The 18,367-nt window shown below is 40.3% G+C and overlaps 1 protein-coding gene across 1 annotated transcript in view; it reads left to right on the plus strand.

Moving 5' to 3' along the window:
* LOC149065955 (insulin-like peptide receptor) overlaps nt 1-18,367 on the plus strand; it is a 194,674-nt gene that overhangs the window by 141,515 nt on the left and 34,792 nt on the right. The window contains exons 3-12 of the mRNA XM_089253299.1: nt 5,158-5,697; nt 7,403-7,575; nt 8,891-9,083; nt 9,185-9,283; nt 10,351-10,498; nt 10,640-10,854; nt 13,108-13,246; nt 13,427-13,480; nt 16,862-17,037; nt 17,140-17,310. Coding sequence (XP_089109425.1) covers nt 5,158-5,697; nt 7,403-7,575; nt 8,891-9,083; nt 9,185-9,283; nt 10,351-10,498; nt 10,640-10,854; nt 13,108-13,246; nt 13,427-13,480; nt 16,862-17,037; nt 17,140-17,310 — 1,908 coding nt within the window. The remainder of the gene's footprint in view (nt 1-5,157; nt 5,698-7,402; nt 7,576-8,890; nt 9,084-9,184; nt 9,284-10,350; nt 10,499-10,639; nt 10,855-13,107; nt 13,247-13,426; nt 13,481-16,861; nt 17,038-17,139; nt 17,311-18,367) is intronic.

Here is an 18,367-nt window from a genome sequence, read left to right on the forward strand (position 1 = left end):
ACTATTGGGAGGGGCTCAGCCCCCTACAAAATTTATTGAGGGGGAGGAGTTCAAATGACCTATAAGCCCCTAGGTTCCTGCTTTTATGGTTTCAGATCACTTGAATGATATGCGGTGCAGTTTCACATCACTTGAGCGGCGTGCATCACATTTCCAAATCACTTGAATGATTCGCAGCACATTTATAGCTCACTTAAGAGACTCGCAGAACAGTTCCAGATCACTCAAGCATCCCGCGCGGTGCATTTCCAGATCACACACGCACTTGAGTCACAATCAGGAATATTTTTTAAAGATCACTGAATGACTAGCAGCACAATCCTAGAGCACTGAATCACCTGCTGCATATTTTCAGATCATTTAAATGATCCCTTGGTACATTTATTATTAATACACTTAAGTGACCTGCAGCACTGTTCCAAATCACTTAGTTGAGTGGACCGCTGCACGTTTTCAAACCAATGCAGTGGCCCGCACTGTCCTTAGAGGTTGAGCACCCTTACCCTTGCCTTAGGCAAAATTCCAAACAATTTTCGAAAAAATGTCATTGTAGAGCAGGGGTGAAAGAGCCTTCAGACATTTTTTTTCCAGGATTTCACAAAATACTTAGGAGAGGTATTGGGGACCACTGACGTATACCATAGTTATAGGTGCCGGAATCTGGAGGGTGGTGCTATTTGAGCTTCCTCCACCCGATAAATTTCATGGGGAAGGGGGTTGTCTGAGCCATAAGCGGAGATGGACTTTAATGAATGTGCCCCCCCCCCCAGACTTCATTGCTGGGGGCATGATGATGTCAATTCATATATACATAATACATCAGATCAGCCGACTCCACCGTTGACGCTGGGGGGGGGGGGCGTATCTCCGCCCATGGTTTGAGCTGAGGCCCCCCCCTCCCCCAAATAATTGATTAATATGCAATGCAACTCATCCTTCTCGTTCCTGAGTATGAGCTTGAGACTGGCAACTTTTGCCTCCCCCCAATGGTTTATTCATGTCAATTATTACATTAAGAATGTTTCCTATGCTCGAAGCAAAACCCCGACTAAAAAACGCCTTATTACAGAATGGGCCGGATTACCGTGATTGTACTGTAGTTTTGTTTTAAAATGTAGAGACTCTCTCTCACACACGCACGCACGCTAAAAAGGAATTTCTCAAAATTGAACCGTTGGGGGGGGGGGGTTATATGGACAATTATCGCTGAGCCGAAACCGCTGTAGCTACAAATATGAAATTCAGTCAGTTACTCTATTTTGTAATGTAGATTTAAATTAATTTAGAAAGGATTTTTCAAAATTCAACCTCCCCTCCTGCAAAGGGGAGGCGCCAATGTAATATGGAGGAATCATCGTCCAGAAATTTTCCTTCTTATCAAATCCAAGCGAGCGAAGCCGCGGGTATATATTTGTCAAGCACTCACAATTTCTTATAGTGAAACTCAATGCCATAGCGGGGGGTACCCCCAAAATGTGAGAAAATGATTAAAGAAAGGGGAAAAGATGGCCAAATCTATTGTGCTATCACTTCGTCGTCCTCCCCCGAAATGCAAGTGCCCCCCCCCCTCCGAACAGGACTGTCATTTCCACTTTTCCGGGAGGAGACAAACATGGGCAGAGATACAGGGGGCATGGGGGGGGGGCAGTGCCGTCTTAACGCATGGGCCCACCCGGGCACGGTCCTGGGGCCTCAAGAAGAGGGGCCTCACAAAATTCGGAACTATTTGAAGTTTTCGAGAATTTTCCAGGTAGGGCCTCAGAAAAACCAATTGGCCCAGGGGCCCATGATGCTCTTAAGACGGCCCTGTGGGGGGGAGTCCCCTCCCCCAGCGTCCAAGGTAAAGCCGATTGATCTAATGTATTTGCGTACATATGAATTGACATCATCATCATCATCCCCCCCCCCCCAGCAATCATCGTGCCCCCCAGACTTTAGACTTTCAAGTCTGTCTACGATTATGGGGGCAAAGAACATATACTAAATGTATGCACACGTGTATATATATACACACACACCATTTCTAATGTACTTTCTAAAGCCAGGGGGGCCGATCCCCCAAATGACGGGCCTACCTCCAAACGAAATTTCTGGCTACGGACGTGGTGAAACTTTCTGTATTGCAGATGAATCCAATCCGTTGAATGCAATTTATGTATCGGAGTAGTAGTTCTATGCAGGGGCGTAGCCAGAAATTTCGTTCGTGGGGGGGGAGGATCCACTCTCATTTTGGGGGGGGGGGAAGACCAAATGAGGCCATGGGATTTGGCCATCTTTTTTTCGGCCAATTTCTCACCTGTCGGGGGGGAACCAGACCCCCCACCCCCCGCTACGCCCTTGGTTCTATTGTAACATTCTGCTGATGCTGAGCATAGACGGTGCTCTTCGGTTGATACCAATTGGAAACGGCAATTTTTTTCTGACACGGAGCCTCTTCTGGTATTGGGCAAAAATTCTTTTTTTTCTGATGCCGTGGCAAAGAGGGATGACGGAAAGGGAATAATTTTTCACACAGCCACGTAGATAGGCCAATGGCCTGTTGCATTGGCGTACGCAAAGGTCCCTCTTGAGGCGCGATTATTGCGTTGCAGGAAAATACGTAACCCCCCCCCCCCTCTTCCCCTTCAGAAGGCAAAAAAATTGAACCCCCACCCCGAGAAAATCCTGCTGACAATAGCCAGAGCTATGGCCAGGATGAGGACACCCCCCTACCTTCACCTCCAGTGAAAAATTAATCGCTGCGGCCTTGAATATTGCGAACGCATTTTTTGCGTATATCGCAAACAGTCAAACGTGTGAGTGAAAGTTTCTTGGAAATGTGCAACAGCTTCTTTGGTGATATAAAGAGAAGAAACAATGGCGTTGGTGGCGACGAGATGTATCAGTTGGCAACCAGGCGCCAGGGACCCCCAAACAATGCGCGATTTTTGCACGAACATCAGCAGGCTTTCGTTTTAAAAAAAAAAAAAAAGATGCCTAGGCGACAGACGTAAACAAGTGCGTCATAAAGGAAACATCACACTTTTATATTTGATATCTCACATTTTCTCTCTCTCTCTCTCCTTTTTTTTCCCCCAACCTTGTGTGTTCGCAGTGATTTCCAGTGAAACCTCGATACAACGACACTCTGCAGCCAAGAAAAAAATATCGTCGTAAAGAGAGGTTTTCGTTGTATCGAGAGGTAGCGTCATCAGGCACCACTGAATTTTACTGTTTTTGGCATATTTTTTTTCTGATTTCGACCTCTAATTTAATTTTGTAAGGGCGGTGTTCACCGACAGGGCCGCAACTAGCGGGGAGCAGACGGTTCTCGTGCCCGGGCGCTGGACCGATGGCCCCCACGAGGGGTGGGCTGACAAGGCTCTAGCCCTGGGGCCCGGGACGATTTTCACGACTTTTTTTTTGTTTTTTCACGCTATAAATTCATCATAAAGGGGCACGTGAAAGTCTTGTCGGGGGGGTCCCAGCCTAGGGGGGCCCTGCTCTAGGATGTGGGGGCCATGGCTGGACCCGAGGAAACGCAAATTTCATTCTGAAACACCTCCTTCATCATTGCAAGGGGGCGTCAAAATGCGCTTTTGCCCCGGGTGACCGAGCATCTAGTTGCGGCCCTGATCACCGACATTGTTTAAACTAGTCACAATTTGTTTTTAAGAGATCGACACGGATTGGTTAAATTCAGGTTTTTAACCATTCTGTGTTGATCTCTTATCCGAAAACTGTGACTACAGTTTAAACCATGTCGGTGAATACGGCCCTAAGTCACCCGCGGTGCAGTGCCACATCACTTTAGCTGCCCGCAGTGCATTTCCAAATCACTTGAACAACCCGTGGCAGATTTCCAGGTCATTCAAGTTACCTGCTATTCCAGACAGAGGCGCTGCCATGAAGAAAACATTGTAGGGGTTGCTGGTAATCCTATATATACGGGACACAATCGCGTACGCAGGAGAGGGAAGGTGCATTGCATTGTTTTTTTCGGAAACTATTGGGAGGGGCTCAGCCCCCTACAAAATTTATTGAGGGGGAGGAGTTCAAATGACCTATAAGCCCCTAGGTTCCTGCTTTTATGGTTTCAGATCACTTGAATGATATGCGGTGCAGTTTCACATCACTTGAGCGGCGTGCATCACATTTCCAAATCACTTGAATGATTCGCAGCACATTTATAGCTCACTTAAGAGACTCGCAGAACAGTTCCAGATCACTCAAGCATCCCGCGCGGTGCATTTCCAGATCACACACGCACTTGAGTCACAATCAGGAATATTTTTTAAAGATCACTGAATGACTAGCAGCACAATCCTAGAGCACTGAATCACCTGCTGCATATTTTCAGATCATTTAAATGATCCCTTGGTACATTTATTATTAATACACTTAAGTGACCTGCAGCACTGTTCCAAATCACTTAGTTGAGTGGACCGCTGCACGTTTTCAAACCAATGCAGTGGCCCGCACTGTCCTTAGAGGTTGAGCACCCTTACCCTTGCCTTAGGCAAAATTCCAAACAATTTTCGAAAAAATGTCATTGTAGAGCAGGGGTGAAAGAGCCTTCAGACATTTTTTTTCCAGGATTTCACAAAATACTTAGGAGAGGTATTGGGGACCACTGACGTATACCATAGTTATAGGTGCCGGAATCTGGAGGGTGGTGCTATTTGAGCTTCCTCCACCCGATAAATTTCATGGGGAAGGGAGTTGTCTGAGCCATAAGCGGAGATGGACTTTAATGAATGTGCCCCCCCCCCCAGACTTCATTGCTGGGGGCATGATGATGTCAATTCATATATACATAATACATTAGATCAGCCGACTCCACCGTTGACGCTGGGGGGGGGGCGTATCTCCGCCCATGGTTTGAGCTGAGGCCCCCCCTCCCCCAAATAATTGATTAATATGCAATGCAACTCATCCTTCTCGTTCCTGAGTATGAGCTTGAGACTGGCAACTTTTGCCTCCCCCCAATGGTTTATTCATGTCAGCGCCCCTGACCATAGTTTAATTAGATGATTGTGTGAACTGCGCTTTTCTTCTGATACGGTCACAATTTTACTCTTGATTTGTGACTTGATTTTTACATGTATGTGCATGTGTATGATCACATATTTTTCTGAATCAATGTTTTACATTTTCCTCCCTGTTTGTCTGTTGCAGTGTGTTCAAACATTGACATTCGCAATTCAGTTCAACAGTTCGAAAAAAAACTCACCAATTGTACAGTAGTCGAGGGATTCGTCCAGATACTTCTCATCGACAAAGCGACCACGGAGGACTTTGAAAACCTGACTTTCCCGAGACTGCGCGAGATCACGGGCTATCTTCTTCTGTACAGGGTGCTGGGACTTACTTCCTTGTCCAGGTTGTTTCCTAACCTGACCGTCATCAAAGGTCAGGTCCTCTTCCATAACTATGCGCTGGTCATCTTCGAGATGAGGTCGATGCAAGAGATCGGGCTCAACAACCTCACTGCCATAGCCCGGGGATCGGTCAGGATCGAGAAGAACTCTCACCTCTGCTATGTCGACACCATCGACTGGGATCATGTCACGAAGGCTTGGAGGGGTGGCCACTTCATCAAGGGCAATGTTCCTTACGAGCAGTGCCCTAACGTCTGCCCTTCCAACTGCCCCGTCAGAACACTGCCCAGTGGCAAGCACATCAAGCTGTGCTGGAATGCACACAACTGTCAGAAAAGTATGTGTTAACTTAAATCTTTATTTTTAACATGCTTGATATATTTTTCTTTTTTTGAATTTTTTCATGGTATATTTATTACATGCTCTAGGGGGGGGGGTGTTACATCGCTGCTGGTTCAGCAGTCATTGGCGTCAGACACTGGGGTGTGTGCAGGGAGGGGGCTAAAGTTGTAGCACTTGTCTGAGTGCCCCCAAAATTGATTCAGATATCAAAATTTCCTGATAAAGATGAAGTCGAGCACCCACAGGTATAAAACACTTCCGACGCCTCTGGGTTTAATATTCTGATAAATATCAAGTTATCTTATATTTCTCTTTCACCCTAATGCGAAAGGGTGCACTGGGCCTCAAAACGTATTAAAAATGTTTTGATTACATTAAGAAAAATACTTAGATTACATTAAGAAAAATACTTAGATTACATTAAGAAAAATACTTAGATTACATTAAGAAAAATACTTAGATTACATTAAGAAAAATACTTAGATTACATTAAGAAAAATACTTAGATTACATTAAGAAAAATACTTAGATTACATTAAGAAAAATACTTAGATTACATTAAGAAAAATACTTAGATTACATTAAGAAAAATACTTAGATTACATTAAGAAAAATACTTTGATTACATTGAAAATAGTAGACTCTGCACTATCCGGTCTAATGTGGTGGAACGGTGGGCTGGGTAACAGAAAAGCCAGAGTTCTAGAGTGCTAGAGTTCTATAATTTTCTGACCTCTAAGTACAAGCGAGTATTAAAAAAAAAAATTATGCACTTCTGAACTGTTCTGTTCAAAGCCGGATTAAATTGCTTGAAGGCCCTAAGCAGTTGAATGGTTTGGGTGCCCTTCCCTCTCACCCAGTCCCTACGAGTATATTTTAACTACATCGAATGGGATTGAAATCCCTACGTTTTTCTATATCGGTGTGCTACTGGGGTAGGTTGCCCCTCCCCGGGAAAGGATTTTGGCGGAAATTAGTCAAGACTTTGAGTGAAGTGATATAGGTGCCAGATCCATTTGGGGCCCCATAATAAACTTTGTAAAGAATTCCAGAAATTGTTGGAAGCAAGCATTCCCCCCCAACAATTTCTGGAAAAAAAGTGCAATGGACCCTCACTCTCTTTGCGTACGTGCTTCAGTCCCTTATATACGAGCGACCAGTAACTTTCAGGGCCCCCTCCAATGTTTTCTTCATGTCTGCACTTCTGCTCACAGTGTGCAGAAAGACCCTCAGGCTGGTATCTTTGGCAGACCCCATACATGACTTTTCATGAGCCCCTGTATAGTGAATTTGTTATGTGAAAGAAACAAAAGAAATCAAGAATTGTTTTGGGCCCTGGGCTGGAGCCCTGTTAGCCCCACCTTTGTGGGGGGCATAGAGGGCCCTTTTATATTGATTTTAATTAAATTTACAGTGTGAAAAATTTGAATATTGAAGTAACTTGTAGAATTAATCAAAGATCTTTGAATTTGGGATTTAATTTTTAGAAGTGATCGGCCTCTTGATGAATATAAAAAGGTTGCCAATTGGAATCGATAATAAATTGTGGGAGAGAGTGAGAGTGAGTGAGTTAGTCTAATTAACCCTTATGTGCCGAAAATTACCATCGTGCAACAAAAATGATCAAATGATTATTATGCCACTCGTAATAGAATTCATTTCTTGATTATGATTGTTTTTTTCCCCTCCATCCGGAACAGTATGCAAAACAGAATGCGTCAGGCAGAATCTTACTTGCTCCACAGAGTCTCGATGCTGTCATCAGGAATGTATAGGAGGTTGCACAGGGGGAAGTTCCAAGGATTGCATTGCTTGCAAGCATGTTTCTTACAATGGAATGTGCATGCTTAAATGCCCTTCTGGTACTTACGAGGTATGTTTCAAACCTATATCATGTTTTTAATTGAATTTCATTCCTATAATAATGTGTTATATTGATTATGTAATGTCGTTACGTGTGTACAAGTAGATGATTGGTAAGTATGCATATAACCGGTTATTACAAGGCCATAGCAAAGGGGGGGGGGGGTCTGGTCCCTCCCCCGAAATATGAGAAAATGATGAAAAACGGAACAAAGATGGCCAAATCTATTGTTCTATCACTTTGGTTCCCCCTGAAATAAAAGTGGTTCCGCTCCATGCAAAATTTCTGGCTACGGGCCTGGGTTATTATGCATAATAACCAATTTATCATGTTTACTGTAACATACATATGAACTGGCATCATAAATGCCCCCAAATTTCATTATCATGCCTTCCAGTCTTTCATTGTCTATCTCCGCCTATATTGCTTCCCATTTGTATACTATTTTTGAATCCCCAATACCTTTTGCAAAATTTCTGACGCTCCCCCTTTTTAAAACTTTTTTTAGTGCTTTCCACAAGGGGGGGGGCTGATTGGACTGGTATGTAGTGTACATAGTAGGACTACACATGCACCTTGTTCATATTCCCTTGCGAAACTTCTATCGAATTGGTACATGTCTGAATGTGTGCGTACATGTTGCAAACGTAACGGGAAGTTTGCTTCTGTGCAATGCTTTCTATGTGTAGGGCTGCCATCAGTTTTTCTTTTCTTGGAGAATCGTCCTGGGGTCCAGGACGATTCTCATTATTTTTTATGTTTTAATGCTATAAATTAAATATAGAAGGGCCTGTAAAAAATCTGGCCTAAGGAGCTTCAGGATGTGGATACCATGGCTTCTGCAGTGACCTGGAAAGTCAGGGAAATGAAAAATGCTCAGGGAAAGTTTAGGGATAATGAAAAATATTTGGCACAAGTTGGGAAAACACGCAAATATTTGATAAAAGTCATTGAAAAATTCTGTGAAGGGAAAAAAACACTAAATACATTTGAATAAGTCAAGATTTTTTAAAATTATTTTTTCTCTGAGTTTTCAGCAGTGTTGGTCAGGAAAATAATCAAGTAGATTATTCTGGAAACTGCAGAATATATTTTCTTCTCTTTTATTTCTGCTTTGGTCCTTTTTATGAATTTTACGCTCCACTCTTTATTGAATTTCTGCCTTTTTCTGAACGTCTCTTTTTGCCCTTTTTCCGAAATTTCTCCCCCTGCACTTTTTCTGATTTTCATAATCTTTCCTGCATAATCTCTCTTTATAGATTTTGATATAGATCAGTTATGGTTGAAATTTTTCTTTTTTTTATATCTTTTCTTCTCCTTTTAGTATCTGGGTCGGCGCTGCATCAGGGAAGACGAATGCAGAGCGGTGACAAACCAACTTGCCATAACACCACCAACACAAACGATACATTGGAAACCATTCAGCCGGCAGTGCATGGCATATTGCCCTGCTGGCTTCACAGAGAATGAACATGACAAGCATACATGTAAGGCGTGTAAAGACCGCTGTCCTAAAGGTAAGAGTTCGAAAATTTATACTTGGTTTAAGTGAAGACGAATTGTTTAAATTTTCTCATAGCTGCATTTATCTTACTCTGGTTGTCATTTTTCTTTATAGTCTGTGATTCTGCTGTTGTTGACAGTGTTGCATCAGCTCAAAAACTCAGAGGTTGCACTTACATAGATGGCTCTCTCGAAATACAAATTCAAGGAGGTGGTAAGCATCTGTTATTTGCATTCACCAAAAGATTGATGTGCTTGTTTTTTTGTGTGTGTGTTTTTAGAATATAATTTAGTCAGTGTGTGTATCTACCGATATAACTTTGCATCTGAAACTCTGACTGCATTGCAATCAATCACAGATTCAGAGGGTGATGATACTATGAGAAAATAATAGTTCTGTCCCGTAAATTGTGGGGCACATTGCAACTTTTTCTTTGAGTTCCTCCCCAACACATGTTGGATCTCCATCCGATTGTGGTAGGTGGTTAGGGAAGCACTCCAATATCTTGCAAAAGATGTTATGTGAGATGAATCTAGTTGTCATGTATTAGGTGGTTGAAACCTATATGTGGTTTTCTTACCCCAATTGCCCAAATGCAAACCAATCTCGTCCATAGGTGCTGGAACCAAGCTCAGATCCACTGGGGGAGGGTGATCACCCTCTCAAGAGTCGAGTAATATGGGGGAAGTTTGTCTGGCCGATGCATCTACACAAAATAACCGGGAGCACGCTGGACCGATATCTATTCACAGATGGAAAAATCTGCCTCGACTTCATTTGCAGCTGAAGATTTATGTATTTTTCACTAGCTACAAATTGTTTTTCGTATTTATGTAGTTTTTGCTAGTCTGCAAATTGTTCCTGTTTACTTATTTTTTGCTGGTTCATAAATTATATCTTCTATTGTTATTGTTATTATATGTGTTTTTTCTGCCTTCCTGATTTCTTTTGCTGCCCAAGTTATTTATTTATTTTTTTAGTAGTCTGCAAATTATTTTCCCTATTCATGTATTTTTTGCCGATCCAAAATATTTTTTCAACTATTTTCACCTGTCTGCAGTTGAAAAAAAAAAAATTGAAGAGCATTTCTCTACTTAACGTGAATCCATTGAAGTATTGTCACTTCATTTGCAACTGATGGCTTGAGTTTCAAAGAAGTCGAAATTATTATAAACATGCCTGCCTGTATGAATTTCTACTATTGGGTCTTAATATAATTAACATTTTTTTTTTCAGTTTTTTGTCGAATTCTCATGTTGCACGTACATTATTTCTTTCAGACAATGTCATTAAAGAATTGGAAGTAAGCTTGAGCAGCATAAGAGAAATTAGAGGGTACTTGAAGATTGCACGGTCGTTTCCTCTTATTTCGCTTAACTTCTTGAAAGATCTGACTTACATTCGAGGTGAACGTCTCGACAAAAAAGAGTGAGTCTTGATGTGAAAATATTGTTGTGAAAGTTTTAGTTAATCAAGTATATTTGTTTCTGCTATAAATTCAAATAATTAAGTGAGAGAACTTATGTGATTTGCTTCATTCAAGGTGATATTATATATATGTACTTGCAGCTACGCTTTTCTAGTCCTTGATAATCAGAATCTCCAAGAACTATGGGATTGGGAAACCAGAGAGACAAAACTGCATATCGGAGGCGGTAAAATTTTCTTCCATTTCAATTCAAAACTCTGTCCCAATAAGATTGAAGAGTTGAAGAAGTATGCGGAAGTCATGGAGTGGGATGACAGGGATGTTTCACCAAGCTCTAATGGCGACCGAGTTGCTTGTAAGCAAGAAATTCATTTTTATTTATTAGTTTATCTGATCAAATGTGTATACATTGAACAAATTTACGCAATCATAATGCCAGTCCATAATTGGTTTGGTTAAAAAACTTTGGATCATAGTTTAACTAGTCTTCACATACATAAAATGATGGCAATGATAACTTAGTTTGTGGAGTGTTTCTCTGAACATTAGGTCGATTGATGTGTTTCTTCCTTGTAAAGCAACTTAAAATTTTCATATCTTAGCACAAGAGTTCACAGGGTGCTCTTCCAACCTTTTTCAGGGGCTCCGCAAAGCTGTGACCCTGACAATATTCTTTGCTAAACTGCTCTGGGGAGCCGGTGTAGCTCGCGGATAAGCATTGAATGGGGGAAGGGGCCACCGTGTGTGGAAAAAGTTTGAGAACCCCTGCCTTAGCATAATTACATTCTCAAACTGTGCACTGATATCCGCTGGTCAGTGTTACCATGAGATACATATGTCATTACCATGAGCAGAATCATACTGTAAATCAATGCTTCCCAAAGTGAGCAATATCGCCCCCTGGTGGGCGATGGAATGGTCCGGAGGGGGGCGATAGAAGATACAAGTATAACATAGCATGCTATGGGCTTATTTGAGTCAGGAGCAATGAGACAAAAAAAGTTCTATAGAAGTGGTGACGGAACAGTTTGGGAAACTAGGCTGTAAATGATAATTATAACAGCGATTCCCAACTGCTGTATGCATTTTGAGGACACCGCTAAAGACAGATTGGCAAATAAGGTATTTGAAATTACCAGCTAATTTTTGAAGATGCTGTGAATGTCAAAATTTTTGGAATCCCTGCTTCAACATATCAACACAGCATTGATCAGAGTGATCTCCAGACACCAGTCTTGTACATGTGAAGGGGGCTTTTGTATCAAACTCAAGTTGAGCTCACCACAGTCTGAAACACTTTTCACCTTTTAGGACTGGGCATACCCCTCTTCACATCTCAGTGAGATATTGAAGTATTCTCTGAGGCTTGGTGTCTGTCCAAAAAATTTATTTTCTCACATAATCAACACTTGGTAACAGACGGATCGTAATATGCAATGATCATTATCACATCAGAATATCATAATATAGATTCGTTAAAGTATATAAAATTATTGTTTTGAAGCATCCATGCATGTTAATCAGCAAATCATGTGATGAAAGTCCTCGTGAAGAGATGATAACCCTTCATATGAGCGCTGTCGCTGCATCAAGTGCCACAATGTTCTCTCTGTACAGGCTTAGCCTCCAAGCACCGCACCTTTTTTGTGCCTCTTGTTTCTTAAGCAAGTGTATTGATGTCCAGTCCAATTAGCTGTGCTTGTGCTGTGCAATAATTATATAATCATTGAAAGTGATATTGAGTCTAGTTGCATTTTGAAACACTACTACTTAATCATACATGCCCCTTGTACACATTCTTCTATGGAATTTCTAATGAATGGGCACATGCTGAAATTGTGTGCTCTGAGTGTATGTGTATCACTAACATATTTCTGTTGTCGAGTTATGCTTGTTTCATGTTTGTGCTGTCATCTGTCTTTCATTTTCTTAAGTAAAGATGGAAATGCTTGAGTTTCATGTTATGTCAGTATCATGTTGTAAGTCTGCCTACTCTCTGCGGAGAGACTTATTCAAATGGGAAATGGCTTGCATTCAAGAATCAAAGCTGGAAACTGCAAAAAAAACCAATTTCAACCGACCACCACTGTGTCGTCAACAGAATTTGAACCTGTCTGAAACCCTGTTGACTGTAGGTTTTGCACAGTGGGAGAAAAAAGTGTATTGAAAAAGTTCTAAAATACACACAAAGAGCTTCATTATGCAGTGTCAACAAAACTAGCCATTGGAGCAAAAGTTCTCAAGTGGTGCTCCATGGCAGCCTGGGGAACTTAGAGCAGCTATCAAGAACGCTGCTTCACCATGTCCCATTAATAATTTATAACTGTTGGTTAAACTATGCACAAACTTGAGTGTTGAAAAAATTTTGGTACATTAAGAGAAGAAAAAAAGAAAGGCACAGAGAGAGAATTTTTGGAACTACCGTGTTTGAACTTTTAGCAATTCTCAAATTTTACCAATCATAACTTGCAGATTGATCGTTAAGAGCAAAACAATTTTATTCAACCAAAATCTTCATTAAACTGGTAATAGCTGTTATTGAAAAGCTGTCATAACTTTATTATTTTGAACAGTTTCTGAAATTGAATATTTTCCATTGCTCTCATAGGTAATGTCGTTAACGTGCAAATATCTGTTTGGAATATGCAGTGTGAAGTTGCTGGCTTGACGTGGAAGAACTTCCGTAAACATCATGATAACTTTGATTTCAGATCTTTGCTGGGATATGTGGTTTATTATAGAGAAGCGTAAGTGTGGGTTTTTTGTCTATATTCAACGCGCAAAGAAACAGCACTTTAGAATAGTTAATGTTTTTTGTATTTTCAGCATTTACACAGAATATGTGATGTATTTATAGCTTATTTTATTTAATTTTCAGCCAGTTTTTCATTACGGTTTAATTGTTCATGATCTTCTATCATTTGCAGGCCTAGTAGAAATGTTACCAAATTTGATGGAAGAGATGCTTGTGGATCTGATGTGTGAGTTTTGAATAATATTCCTCTTCAGACTTTTCTTATTCTGCTTGTTTTTCCACTATTGATTCTGTGATGCAAAATTTTTATAAATATGCAAGGCCGTAACTAGGATTTTTTCTGCCCAAGACAAACACTATTTTGCCGCCCCGGCAAATTTTAAATTTAATAATTCTATACAGTGTTCTTTGTGTCCACCTGAAACTGCTGCCCCCCCCCCTAAATTTTGCCATCTGGGCAGTTGCCCTCCTCTAGTTTTGGCCTTGTCAATATGAATGTCCTTTCTCTTGTAATTCAATACTTTTGGCCTAAATAATGATAAATTGAGAGAATTTTTTTTTTTGCTGAAATAATGTTGAATTGTGGGACTATTTTTCATTTTAAAAAAATGTTGAATTCTGAGATATTTTTTACTGTTGAATTTTGGGACAAAATTTTTCACAGAATTAATGTGAGGGGACAATAATTTTTATTGAAATGTTCAATTGTGGGACTATTTTTCATTAAAATATTGTTGAATTGTGTGGAACAATGAATGAATGAGCAGCAGAACTCTGCCGCTGGACTTATCCATTTCTGGAAAATCTCTTCCAGCCCAGCTTCATAGCAGAGTCTGGAACAGGAATTTCAGGACAATTTCATTAAAATGTTGAATTGTGCGACAATATTTTTCACTGAAATAATGTTATTGAATATTAGGACAATATTTTGCTTACAAAAGTCTGTGAAAAATAGATTCATCCGCAGTTAATCCCCCTCTCTTCTCTCCAGGGGCTGGAGAGAGATCTAAAAATTCACATGCCTGAATCAAAATTTAATATGCTAACATCAGCATATGGTTAAAAAGAAAATGAAATAAATGGCCGGTCATGTTGGGCATTAGATTTGTCCAATGCCTTCCCATCAGATTGTTCCTAATGCCAGAAGAAAGAATGTACCACATTAATTACCTTGCACATTTTACAATGTTGTATAATGCAGTATTTTTCAACTGGTGATCCAGTCGGGGCGGTCTGTGAATACTAGGGGTTCTCAGGATCATTTTTATTTGCTATCATTGCATGAATGACACATTTTGTGTTGTGAAATCTTAATGTATTCAGTATTTTTACAATATGCTAGTTATAAAAAACAAATTTTATGGGGGGGGGGCATTATTGAAATTAACTTTCTGACATTACGGGGAGCGTGGTTTAGAGAGCATTGATCATTACAGTCTGCAGCCTTAAAAAAGGTGGGAAACAATGGTATGCATTAAATTAGGGCTGCTCTTTTAGATACCCTGAAAATGTGCCCTGTGTGAAAATTGGTTTTGGATTTCTTTTTGGGGATCAGGAAATTTCGCCCCAGTATGTTTCATCCCCTGACATTTGAACCTTACCCTGACCATATGAGTGATTGATTGTGAGTGACTGTATGAGTGACCATATGAATAGTCAAGGTAGTAGGTGAGTGTGAGTAACTGTATGGTTGAATGAATTATCAAGTGAGTAACCTTATTAATGACCTCACTAGTGCACACAGTCACTCAGCCACTGATTTGGTCATTCGTACAGTCACTCACAAACACTCACTTGGTCTCTCATGCAGTAACTTACACATTCACTTGGTCACTCATATGATCTCTCAGCCACTCACTTTGTCACTAATACAGTCACTTACTTAGTCACTCATCCACCCACTTTGTCAGGGCAGAGGAAATGTCCCAGCTGAAACGTTTGGATGAAATGCCAGAGGCAAAATTTCCATAAATCGTCCCTACGCTAGATAAACAATATTTTTTCATTCCTCATATTGTTTAGATTTTCATAGGTGCTGCACAGTCATCCTGTTATGTTATTACATTCCCCCCCCCCCATTTCTTTTACTGCAAGTGTGAGGCCTTTCCAAACACTGGGCCCGGTATGACCACATCTGTCACACACACCCTCTATGCTAAGTGCTTTAAACTGGTGACACATGACGGACCACATTTTACCGAGTCCACTCGCTGTGCTACACCATGTGTTGAAGAACCCCTGCTCTATCTGCTTCCTTCTAGTTCCATTCTCAATTTTTACTGAAAAAAATCAATTACAGTGGTTTTAAATTTCCTAAAATTAGCATGAAAAGCATTAAAAAAACTTCAATGTAACTTAACAAAATATGGCATCTAACAATTTAATGCTCACACTGTCTGTAGAATTCAGGTGCAGATCCGGGGAAGAAATAGGGGGGTGACTACCACTCCCAAGAGCTGCGACCAGAGTGGAAAAAATTGCTGTGTCCCATAAAATATGGGACGATCCAATGAACCTATAGAATAAATTGCCCCTTCTGACACATTAGCTCTGATGCGCGCCTGGTAGAAGTTTGGTTATCAAACTGTGGGGCACTGCTGTTTTAAGTCATTTATTTTTATCATACCACTACGCTAGGAACAGAGTTTTCCAAAAGAAAGAGAAATTCTATTTTTCATTTGAAGGGTCCTGGGACTTCACAGCAATTTTTTCGAAAATGAGATAGGGGATGTATATAGGGGATGCTATAAGCATTCAAGGAATACTATCGCCATGGGGATTAATTTTTTGGGTAGAATGACTTTGAAGTCGTAAAGTAATAGTTTTGGTTTATGGGGGAAAACCACTTTAATGCACGCATTCAGATTCATTCGCTCAAAATCTAATTTTGGTCGTAAAGTGGTATTACCCCTGGACCCTTTATTTTAAAAAGTCTGCAGAAAGCAGGCAGACCTTGAACACAATACCTACACAACCCAAAGATTTAGACATCTGCCATTTTCAATTCAGAATGTGGAAGAAGAATAGCAGCATCATCAGGATACACATACACACACACACAACCAGAACTATAGCGTGCCTTCTCAGGGCTCCTTGAAAGGGTTATTATTATTCAAAATAAGTGTATATTTATTTTGTGGGTCCTCATTTGGCTAGGGCCCTTAGGTGGCACCCTGGTTGCCCCTAGCTTAATTACCAATTACAGGCCTGCCCACAACATATGTACATGCCCCCCTACCTCTGTCTTCCAGTATGTACCAGTTTCTTAGAAATTCCCCAGACAGGAATGTTTAGAGGTGCAAGTGAGTTTAAGACATGGTTTCCCAGACTTTTTGTGTTATCGCCCCCTTCAGAAATTTTTTTCTCTGATTGCCCTCCAACTTAAGCGAACCCGTAGGATCCTATGTTACATTCATAGTTTCTATCACCCCTGAACCATCCCATCATCTTCCGGAGGGGTAGATGACAATACTTTCGTCCCACTTTCGGAAATACTGTTATTAGAATCATAAGAACAGGAAAGAATTGGATATTTTTATTCACAGACAATTGATGAAGATATTGAAAATGACCATGATACATTTTTATTTTTTTTGTCTTTGAAAAGATGGAAAGTCGATGACGTAGAAGCACTCGATGATGACGTGTCCGGAGATGTGATAACAATAATTACTCAATTGAAGCCATATACTACTTATGCAGCTTATATGCGTACTTATACTATAGCTTCAGCACTTTTAGGCGCAGAGAGCGATATAATTTATTTCACTACAAAACCTTTCAGTAAGATAATTTTCTCAATCTTTATGAATGTTTTTTTCTGTATGTATTATGAATTCATTTATTTTGAGCTTGAGTAATTGTTTGTTTACTTTCCTTGAAAAGCACCATCTCCTCCTGTGAATGTTCAAGCAAGTTCTCCAGAACATGGTGTCATCACTGTTAGGTGGGACAAGCCAAAGAAGCCGAATGGAAATGTAACTCATTACATCGTTGATGGAATTCGAGAAAAAGACCTTTCAGAATTCATCACTCAGAGGGATTACTGTGCTGAACGTAAGTATCATTTCAATGTCAGGATGAATTTCTAGGGTAATGAAAACGAACATGGGTAATGAAAAACACGTACGTTTGTCCCGTCTTTGAAAATAGAATCCTACTGCAATAAGGGGCCGTTCAAGTATTACGCAAGCAAATTTTGAGCCATTTTTGACCCCCCCCCCTTCCCCTTGTCTGCAAAATTTCGTCATCAGCTTTGCCCCTCTGAATCCTAACTGATATTTTCATAAGGGGTGGTTGATTACGTAAGCATTATCCAAACCCTCCCCCTTGTCATCAAAAGTCAGCAAATCGGAAACCCCCTCCCCCCCCCCCCATCGATGATGACGTAATACTTGAACGGCCCCTAAGGTAGAAGTGAGCATGAATTACAGTGAAACCTGTGTATAATTATACTGTCTATAATGATAAACCTGCCTATAACTATATTTTCTTTGGTTCCAGCGGAATTTCTACTCAATAAGAAAAAGCACAAATGTTCAAACTGTCTATAACGATAACCTAAATAGCAATATTTTTTCTAGGTCCCTAAAGTGTCATTATAGACAGCTTTCACTGTATATGCACACGCTTACTAACTGAAGGATGTACCGAGACAAGATAGACATTGAACTACTGAAAGGGGCAAAGAACAGCTAAAGAGGGAAAATAAGTCGTAAATCTTGTGATGTATTGTTAGTTGGGAGTAAATAATGGTTGATACTTTTTCTTAATACAATATCATCTTTAAATTTGATTGCCAGCGTATCATGGCAATAAAAATCCTTCAATTATCAGTTTTTTTTATACATTCTAATCTCATTTTAACGAATACCGTTATAGCGAAAATCTCATTTTAACAAACATTTTTTTTAATCCCCAGATAAATTTACGTAGGAATAATGAAAAAACCTGGAATTCCTTTATAACAAAATTTTGTTATAACAAAGTTATTTCTCCGGTCTCTTGGAGTTCGTTACAACAGGATTCGACTGTATTTATGTAAATAACAAATTTCATAGAATTGAAATTCAATATCAATCATTCGAAAAATTATCAGTAATTTTATTTTCAA

This window comes from Pholcus phalangioides, unplaced genomic scaffold (genome assembly GCF_987345545.1).
Source record: "Pholcus phalangioides strain wild (caught in Gottingen) unplaced genomic scaffold, Ppha-v1.0 ptg000036l_1, whole genome shotgun sequence".
NCBI classification, from domain to species: domain Eukaryota; kingdom Metazoa; phylum Arthropoda; class Arachnida; order Araneae; family Pholcidae; genus Pholcus; species Pholcus phalangioides.